Raw genomic sequence first — 10,726 nt, 5'->3', positions numbered from 1 at the left:
ATGATCTTCATTTATCATGCAAGCATTCAAACTAATGAATTAGAACAAAAAGCACTTGCAGCCAGGTTCCTTAAACTACATGCAATGGAATGGACGTTACTTAAAACTGCAAACCCAGGTTTTAAGCTGCTGGAGACGTATGCGGGCAGAATTCTGAAACCATCCTTTGCTGCCAATAAGTATGAACAGGATGGGTTTAGCTTCAGTCAGGAATAAATACGGGGATAACAGCCCAAATCTCAGAAAGCTTTTTTTTTTAATATCTGATAAGCAGTTAAGCCATTCTAAGGCATTTAGATAAATATCCGTGAAAGACTTTGGAGACCAGCCATCTAAGAGTTCATTGCCTAGGCTCCTTCCACAGTCACTGGAGAGAAGGGTGGGTAATATCCTATTGAGAGCCATTGGTGATCAGTGGGAGAGTCATCCTCTCAGGATGCCTCTTCTAGACCACAGGGGCAACCTGGGCAACTAGTTTAGGCTGAGCGATGAGTGTCTAGAAGGCAAACATGAGAAGATGAACAGCTCTCTGTACACTTTTAAGTAGAACAATGGTCACAGTCTTGTAGGCGAGTAAAATAAAAACAAAATGGCTCCAGGTACAGTGGGTGAAGCAGTTCAGTCAAGGGGTCTTTTCCTGTTCCACCACCTACCTCCAGGTGAGAATGAGAAGTTAAATTGAGGTTTTGGTTCAAAAGTAATGTTTACAGAGAGGCACAAAGCTTAGAAATACTAGGTTGTTATTAATCTTCATGAAAACAAGCAGTTGACAGAGGGTCTCTATTCCATTTGCATTTTCCTGGAGGAAAAGGCTGTACTGTTACCAGAATTCATAACACTGCATCAAGGCAAAGTCCAGAGAAAGAGATGCTTTATCAGTTTCACAGCTCATGGAATTAATAAAAAAATATATTTAAAAAAATGCAAGTCATATTAGGAAACTATCATCCAATTGCCCAGAAACTTTAGAGACTGTAAGGTATTTGTCACCAGTGAAAAGAGTTTGGCTTGCTGGAGCATAGTCCTTTAAGGTACAACCTTGACCTGAACTACTAGGGTTGAGCTGGTTCAGCTTCCAGCCACAATTAGTTGGTCAGTCTTCTGAGACAGCAAACAGATGCAGACACCTGTCCAGAAAGAATGGCCTGCAACTAATGGAGTATAAAAACTGATTTGATGAACTGTCATCAGGCCTTAATGACTTTTAGTCATCAAGTTGGATCAGACTAGAACTGTTATGTATAGGAGTACATATAGTTTCTATCAGGAAGAAGAATTTCTAAATTAAAAAAAAGAAAATAAGAGAAACTTCAGATTTATTGGACATTATAGATAAGAGAATTACATCATACCCAGTCTCAATGTTTCAATTGCATCCCAATCTCAACAGCCAGTTCATAATAGTCTATCTTCAGCTGTAAGTTTTACTGGCAGCAAAATTACAAAGTAGCTGCTTTCTCCCCAAAATACTAGTTTTCACTAGTTAATAAATAGTCCGTTTGGGCATTCTTACAGACCTAAGGCACAAGACACAGACTCCATGCCGTAAACTGGTGAGATAAAGTGATTGAAGTAGGACACAAACATTTCTAAAGTTATTTTCTTCATGAACAGATTCTGGTTGTAATCTGTTTGCAGTTTTGATAAAAAGGAAAGGTTTCTTCAGTCAGATTCACTTGTGATTATTTAATCTGTCTGCAAGGGGCTCAGAGAAACTGTAAAGAGTATGACAGACAGAAAACAATTCACAGGCTCAAATATGTATCTTTTCCTCCCCACAAAATGTTTCCTCTGAGGAACATTACTGGATCACAGCTGGTCAAAATACTAAATCTTGATTGTCTGGCCAAAAGCCAAAATCCACAGCTACAGCTCTTTGGTATGAGAATACTTTAAAAAAAAAACAACTTAAACACCATTTGATCTTTTTTGTTGCAAACTATGACCTCATGGCAGTAAGAATGCTAAATGAAGGTGTTTAAGTTGGTTTATAGCCATCTGAAATGTTTGAAGCTCCAAGCGCAGCTCTGAGCCAATATCATGTCAACTGTGCTAAAAAGCAATAATAGTTTCTCACCTTCTTGGAGATTACCGGTTAAATAATGCACAATAGCGACAGGGCTGCAAAGGGAGGCTGCCAATACGAAGTTAAGGTGAAACTGCATCTTTTGGCAGCTAAGAAATTCTGACACAGGCTTTTTTTTTTTAAAAAAAAAAGTCTTCATAAATTAAGCTACCAGAGTTTTCTTCAACACTAAGTTTTAGGCTCCTCTTGCATCTAGCCATATATGAATCAAGACTTGCCTTCAAAACACAAATTTGAGCCTTGGCATGCAAGTATTTTCGAATAAAGCTTTTAACTGCAGGCTCAAAAGGGCATCTCCCTGACTACAGACAAGACCTTCTAAAGGAGTATCTCATATTTGCCAGCATTAGAGAAGCCTATTGTCTAATCTATTCACTAGGAAAAAATCTCCTTCTCATTGGACTGCTCAAGTTTGCAGTGTGCTCTTTACTTGCCATTAATAATCACAAATACTACCCCTCAAATGTTACACAGAATAAATAAAATTAAGGTGAAGAATAGGAGAGAAAAATGAAAGAGTCTCTTCATTTAATGCAGCCATGATTTAAAGATCTTGACTTGTGAAAGATAAATGTGAACACGCAAAAGGAATAGAACAATGTTCAAAATGTACAGGTTATGTGTAAGTGGAGATTTGGTCTCAAAAGCTGGAGTAAACTGCACACTCAGAAGAAAAAGAATGTAAGAGAAAAACTGCATAGGTCTTTCGTATCAGCAAAAGCTAATCTTAAAAATGAGCTGCTTTTCTGGAAGCCAGTGAGACTCCAGGACTAAAAAACTGGAAACAGACAGAATTATTCCCAAAAGGAAACAGAAAAGATTTGGGGACCACAACTGACACAGTCTAAATCAACAACTTTGTCTCATCGTCTTTCACCTTGAGAGTCAACATCCAGATTTGATATCAGAAAAAAAAACCAGGTTTTGCAGTTCTGTAGCCTCCATAACACTATGTGCGGGAACCAACAGATCTGTCTTGATTTTGTCTATATACAGTACAAATAATATTTTGCAGTAGGGGTAAGGGGGAAGAAAAGTAAACACAGCAGAATATAGGTGCCAGGAGAGATAGGAAGAGGGAAGCAGAGCTTGTAGACCTGCAAGCTTGCTGCAATAAATCACGTGTGTTGGGATGTGAAAACACGTATTAATCATTTAAGCGTCATGCTTGAGAAACCAAAACAACACAAATCTCACCAGGCAGAGGGATCCACCAACAACGCAATTAGAATAGAATCATAGAATCATTATGGTTGGAAGAGGCCTCAAAGATCATCAAGTCCAATCGTAAATTAAACCTTGATGCAAAGGCACTGGACTTCGCAGACCTTCACCAGGGCCAAGGGTTGCCCCAGAGCTCCAGGCAGAAGACCAGAGCTCATGAAAGTCTGAAGCAGAGACTTTAAAGACTAACTTGCTCTGATAGAAGTATGAAATAGGTGGGCTCTTCTACAAAAGCTGTGGGGGTTTTTGTTTGTTTATTTTAAATCTAAACAGGTAAAGAAACTCTTTTGTACTCCAATTTACATTGATGCTTACAAGAGAAAGAGGTTAAGCCTGAAATAACTATATATTTCAGTTACTCTGGACATCTAGGGGATTCAACTCCATTCTGGACTGCTGAGAAATACAGAAGTCTCTAGTCAAAAGCAAAAATAAGGACGATTCATGGGCTAGGAGTTAATCCCAGTCCTGTTCAAAAAGAAACTAAGTACAGTGTAAGTACTGGTTTTTACCAGTGTGATTATGATTTGACAGAAGTTAATTCAGCAAAACCCAGCTAGAGCGCTACGAAAGGAAACTGAAGACCAGAAACAAAACCAAACAAACCAGGCAGTGCAAGTGAATCTGTAGATAAGAAAAACCCATCACTGCCTCATGTTCCTGCTCTCATCCTGCAAATGAAGGATAACCTGGAAATACTTTACTGACTATGGTTTGTGGCAGAGGGTATCAGATGACTCACCTACAGTATCCTGAAAACAAAAAATTCTTTCAAATCTTAATTTTAACAGCTGGTGGCTTTTATGCTTGTTTAAATATATGTAATCAGATACTATCCACAAGACAGTGGGCATCTGTACTGTGCTATGTATGTGCTCAACTGCAATGCCTGATTATGAAAGTCTAGCCAGTTTTCCCCTTGAGCTAGACTCCCTGTAAAGCCTCATTTCCATTTATATTATTAGGAAGTACTAAGAAGCATTGTTTAGAATCATTAGCCTTAAAAAAAAAAGTTAAAAATGAACAACTATTCACACCAGTTTTGGATGTGGGAAGGAAATGAGGCATAGACATTCATGGAGGGGGAAGGAGGGAATGTGATACTCCCCAAGAACTATGCTGAATATTCCTACATGTTTTGAAATATTATACAGCCAAAAAATGTGTTTTGTCTTGCTAATGACTGTGTATCACCTATAGGAAAAAAACCCTGGTTGTATGATGGCAAAACCTCTAAGGTATAACTAAAGTTTCCATTATCAGTTCTTCAAAGCCAGCACACACCAGAAGGGAAGAACAGATACCTAAGCTTTGAAAACGACTCCCATTTAACTTGTCCCAGAGTCATCCCACCTCTGCTTATTCAAGGTTGTACGACCTGTCCCCCTCCCACTCTACTGACGAGTAGACACAAGTGCTACAGAAGTCACGGTTTAGGTATTTTGGCCCTTCATTTTCAGATTTGCTTAGGGGACCATATGACACCTTAAGATTTTTACATCATAGTAATCAATACCACACAAAAACTCACAGCAGTATATTCCCAATGAAGAAAGCTCTTCTTTATGCTCCTTGCTAGGGGATAAGAAAAGCAGGGGGAATCTTTTCAGCTGTGCCTGAAATTACTGACAGAATAAAATTGCACAAGGGACTGAGCTTCCTTTTCCCAGGGCCTGTTTACTTCCACTGTTTTGTTGGCTGAGTTGGATTTCCATCAGGCAACACTTTTTACAGGATTGCTCAAAGATGATATTTTTCTACTCCTGTATTTGTTTTCCTTTGCCAAGACTCTCCTCCCAAAATAAGTGATTTGGACACTAGCTTAGAGTTCATGTGGATCAGCATTCCTGTGCAAGGAATGAAAAATAACAAGGGTAAAGAGCGATACAGAAATAAGGGCTGGTAAGAGCTGCGGCATGACGACATCCCATAGGATTTTTGTCGCTGTTACCCACTGAAGTAGAATTTTGGCCCAAATGTCTCATATATTGAGCTGTGCTACTCTGAGGCACTAATTCTGTTTGAAGCCTGCCCTTATAATTTTCAAATGGAGCAATAACAAAAAAGCTTGGTTTTGTTTTTGCATAAAACGATGTGTGATCACATACTGTCTTTAGAACTGATGTGTTGTTCTTCCCATGTTCTGCATATTGCAGAAAAGAAGTTAAAAAAAAGGACTTTTAGAGCTTAGCAACATTTTAGGAGCCTACTAAAATACAGCAGCAAGAATGTTGTTGGAATAACAAAATCCTTCAAAAGTTGCAGAAATGGGTACATAAAAGAAAGCTGTGTATCAGCAGTTTGCCCGCTGTTTTTCAACCTCAAACTATTTATCACGTAATACTTTTTCTGCGTTCATTCCAGACAAGTATTTCCACCACTACAAAAATCCACCTTATCCTACGCCGCCTCTATACCTGTCATGTAGAGCACGGCAAGAGACTAGTCTGCGTTACGCTAATAAAGGCTTTGTTACTTCTGGTTTAACATGTACGGAATTCAAGTATAATATGAATAGCACTAGAAAGCTTTACCTCCACTGTTAAGGAAGTGCCAGTGCCACAACTTTTAGTGTCATTTCACATCCTGGTTTTGAGTCTCCCCTAAAAGCCATATAGTAGCCCCAAAATATTAAGGTTTGCTTATTAGCGTGTTGTAGTTCATTATCTTATTGGGAATAACTAGTTTCCATTTGGAAGACTGAAAGCACTCTGTCACTTCAATTTAGCATGATATGTGCTGGAGGAAATTATTTCTCAGAGCAATTGAAGCAGTGAGGGAGTCCATACCCATCACCAGAGCATCTGGCAGCAAAACCACCATCAGCAAAGCCTCAGACTGGACGATATTTTCAATACCTTGGAGTATGCAGGGTAGCTGCATGGGGCCAGGTATGACATAGAGACCACACAAGATCTGTGCAACTTTGAAGCAGTGAATAATTAACCTAGGGATCCTAAAATGGCACAATGCTGTGTTTGGGTGGGATTCAAGCACCCAAAGAACAAAGATGAGAATGCAAGACAAAATAATTGCTTAAGGTAAGAAGCTGCATGAGCACACACAATTCAAAGACCATAAATTTAAAAAAAGAGAATACAAAGCATCTAACACCTGCAGAAATGTACTTGCTAGTGAATTGTGCCTTTCACATTTACTAAAGTTTGTACCAGTGTGTTCAAGAAGAATTAGTCAAGCCTCATGCTCAAACAACTGCTGCAAGATAAGCCTGCACTAACTTTAGTCTCATAACATAGAAACCAGTCTGTTTTGATTTTCTGCACAGACAGGAGAGAACGAGTCTGGATCTTCCAGAGTGAATCAGAACAGAAGCACTCAAGATTTCCCTGGAAGGTTACTATAATCTTCAGTTACTTACTAATGTAGCTTCCATCTAGCAACAACATTCAACATGCAACAGCTATTTTCATTAGCAGCAATTACACTCAACATAATTGTGTTGATTATAATTCAGATTCCCATACAGCTCACTTGAATTACACATTTAAAGCAATGGGAAGCCAGGTACTGACCAGGCTAAGAGCTGTTCTGCTAAGGTTGTTACACCCTTCTCCTCTCCTGGACTATCATAATACACAAGGTGCATATGCTACCAAGCCTTAGATGCAGTCTTAAAAGAATGATTAATTCACCTCCCTCTAGTGAGGAACATTGTTTTCCAAAGTTTTACCCTCTGCTCCACACATCTCTGAAGTGTTGCAGGCCCATCATATGGAAGATACTATAAGAGCAGAAGAAAACAGAATATCGTGGACATTTAAATGGTCTTATTCTGAGAAAGTCACAACCTTCACCAAGCATGCCTAACTTGTGAAGAGGAACTGCCTGTTTGTGAAAAATCCTTACGTCTAAAATTTTTGTAGCATCCACCTCTTTCTTTTTAATAAAAAAAAAAAAAATACTTACCATCTAACCATTAGCCCAAGCTCCATGAAGTTTTTCAGGTTAGGAAGAGTTTGCCTTAGATCTGGAGTACTCAGCCCATGCTGATATCTAAGCTACAAGAATAGAAAAAAAAAAGTTAGCATTGCTTTCCAAATTCCAGATTCCAATGAATATAACATTACGGTCAGTTATTTTACCAGGTTTTCAAAGAAAGTGTAGGATCATCAAGCAGTTCCAACAGATCCATTCCTCTTAAGGAAATGTTCCATTTAATACTCATAACCTCGTATTAGCAAAACCCACCCAAGAACAGGGACAAAATAATCAGTCAATCTGACTGTTAAACCTCATTACACTTTTTCCATTTCCTATGTGTAATGGGAGAGCAGCCTCACAGCTTAATAAAAATACAACCATTAAGTGAAAAGACCAAATTGCAACACAATGTTCTATATTCTCGATTCAAAACATATATTTGAGTGAAAGTGTTATCTGTCATTCTAAGTGTATTAATGTACGCTGGAATCAGTAGTGGAATTATTACAGGAGTATCAACTCTTAAAAATACATACATTCACACAATTGATCTAAATCTGTGTTCCTTACACAGTTTACATCAACATTTAAACTGCTGCTATTATTCCCATAATTAAACCCAGCATTCAAATAAAATGCCATGTAGTTAAGAGAAAAGCTTCAAACATTGACTTACTTTAACCCAAGTATTAACTCCTATAGGGGTGCAAACGTAAATGAAAATATTCAATACACTGACTCCAGGCAAACCACAACTTGCTTTTACCCTCAGATTATCAAACAAAGTACACATGACATAACTGTCACTGCTGGCAATTATAAACTACTTCTCAAAGAAGTCCCCAAACTAAAAATGCCTCTGAAGAAAATGGTACATGGAAGGGAAAAAGTCTTTCTTTCAAGTTTGAATCTCAAAACTTCAGGGAAACTTTGCAGAGAAATTTATCCCTTGTGTTGTTAAAATATGAAAAAAAATCCCTAAATTCCAGTATCTTTTGGAGTATCAGAATGAAGCAGTATCAACTTAACATGCAGTTCTCAGCAGATGTTAACATCCTTCAGAAGCCACAGCTGGCCTCCAGTATACACATACAGTAGCCCCACAAATCTGATACTGATAGAGCCACTTGCTGAAACATGGAACAATCCCACTCAAAGTTAAATTTGTTTTTTAGAATTACACACCTGTTTCCATAATTCATGAAAGTAAGGTGTAGGCAAGCATCCTCTAAGTTAGAAAGATTTCTGACTTCTCCCAAACAATGGACCAATCAGTTTTTCACAGAGAAAAGACTCTTGAAATTGGGAATGATTTCTATGCTTGCCTGAGTTTTAGAAAGAAAAGTTGCTTTGGAAGAAAATCATCCTCAATACTGCATTGTACAACAGGAGACCATTTATTACACAGTTTATTATTTCCATATGGACACAGCTAAGTCATATGGTGGGCTTTGATTCATATTTTCTGCTACAATGACAGAACCTGGATTAAGACAACCATACAATATAAATTACTGAACGATCACCACATTCTCCTGATGGGATTATAGTGGATTTGGTTAACCAAAGAACTAGCCTGGGGCAAAAGAAATAAAGAAAAAAAACAAAATCAAAAACATTAAATTTGTTCCTCCTGCTACAATCAAATAGTTCAGAGACTACCCTTTTTACAGTCATCCTTAAATTCTAAGTTTTCAGAGCATGAAAAGAATTGGATTAAGGGATCTCTCTATTGCCAACAGCCAAGATCAGAGGAATGCATCCGAGACTTGTATCAAAACATGAGCAAAACCACCATTTCTGCTAAAACACATTTTCATATTGCAAACAGTACAGATGCTTAGTAAGTAAAGTTAGGATATAAGTTTTGCGAAATCCCTAAAAAAAACCCCACTTTATAAACTGCATTCTATTTTGGCTTTGTAATAGCTTAAAAACAAAGCAATATTGCCTTACGCGTCTGTATGAATACAAGCTGGTGATGATATATTTACGAAACGAACCTACAAGTAAAATCCAGAAGCTGCTGAAAGCCTCATGTGCCTTCCAGTGACAGAAAAAAAATTGGGAAAAAAAAAATCAGTCGAAGCATCAGAGTCAGAAGTTACTTCCCAGATTTCAGTCTGGTTCCAAAATTACCTCCCCATTAATGTAATAAGGTTAACTCCTACTTTGCAGTGGTCTGCGGTAGTCTCACATATCCCAAAAAAGAAATCTCTTTACCTCTACTGAGTGATAGAACCCACTACACGTACAGCACACAGCAAACAGGAGCTTAGAGGGAGAAAAAAAGAGATTTCTCTTTTACTTAAAACAGCAGAACTCCTCTTCCTCCTACCCTTACCCTCTGACAAAGCTGCATCATTAGTAAGGACTGCTTCTTTTCCCCCAAACCATAAAGCATTTCTCATACACCTTTCCTTAAGTTTCATATTTTTTGTCAACACCACACATACAGGGACAGTTACTTCACTTCATCCAATAAATAGCAAGACACTGAACAACAGTAATAACCCTCACCTGTGACCTGTTACAGTAGGATTCATACAAGTACTCTTCATCATCAAAATCAATTTTATAAAGAGACAAATGTAGGGAGAAGACAGTTGCATTACTCATGAGAGTTAAAAGGGTAGGAAAACAAAAGCAGAATAAGGTGACTGTGTGCTGTCTTGATTCTCCTAAAAAAAGAAGTTCAAATTTCATTTGTTGGTATTAAACATCACCCATCTCCACCTAACCCCACACTAAGTTTCCAAAGGAACCAAGTATCATTTGCAAAAGCAGTATTTTAGTTAAAGATCAGATTGTTCCTGCAGGATATTACAGACCCAGCCATCCAAAGAAAACGTGCCTGTTCTAATTTCAGTGAAAAAGTGTCCAAGATTTGTGTTCACATTTATGACCAAGTATTCTCCATGGGACTGTGAGTAAATCATTAATGAAGTTTGAGTAATAAAATATTAATTGCCATTTCCTTACTAATATTTAGCTCCTATATACAGCTTTGTTTCCCAAGTGCTGTGTGAAACATTACTTGATTGAACATAACCATGTAGTAAATACGAACTGGAAAACAAATACGCTAAAGCCATCAGACACTTCAGACAGGAGTCTGAGTCTGCCGTCATACCAGTTAGTAGCAACACTTACTCCACAGAAACAAGATGTAGCAGATGAGATGCATCATATTTTACGATTAGTTCAAGACAGAAGAATTTAAGAGTACTGATATTTAAGGAAAAAAAAATCTCACTTTAATTTCTTTCAGTCACACAGATTAATTCCTTTTACCCATCTCAAATACAAAGTTTCAACATTTTACTGTCCTTTGTTACTTTGGCTTATATGCTAACTGACATCATTCAAAAGTTATTTAATTAGAGATGTAAAGATGTAGCTAGTCAAATGTAACTTAAAAAAGAATATATTCATGTTTCTACAAGATTTTAGAGAACAACTCTAGATTCATCC

General features: G+C 37.7%; 1 protein-coding gene across 1 annotated transcript in view; it reads right to left on the bottom strand.

The window, feature by feature from the left end:
- Positions 1-10,726, bottom strand: part of UVRAG (UV radiation resistance associated) — a gene marked incomplete at its 5' end in the record, with an annotated part of 78,234 nt that overhangs the window by 5,045 nt on the left and 62,463 nt on the right. Inside the window, one exon of the mRNA XM_009701066.1 lies at positions 7,238-7,329. Within this exon, the coding sequence (XP_009699368.1) occupies positions 7,238-7,329 (92 nt within the window). The remainder of the gene's footprint in view (positions 1-7,237; positions 7,330-10,726) is intronic.

This window comes from Cariama cristata, unplaced genomic scaffold (assembly GCF_000690535.1).
Source record: "Cariama cristata isolate BGI_N322 unplaced genomic scaffold, ASM69053v1 scaffold675, whole genome shotgun sequence".
NCBI lineage: Eukaryota > Metazoa > Chordata > Aves > Cariamiformes > Cariamidae > Cariama > Cariama cristata.
Note: the sequence above shows the minus strand (reverse complement) of the source record. Positions and strands in the feature narration are given on the sequence as shown.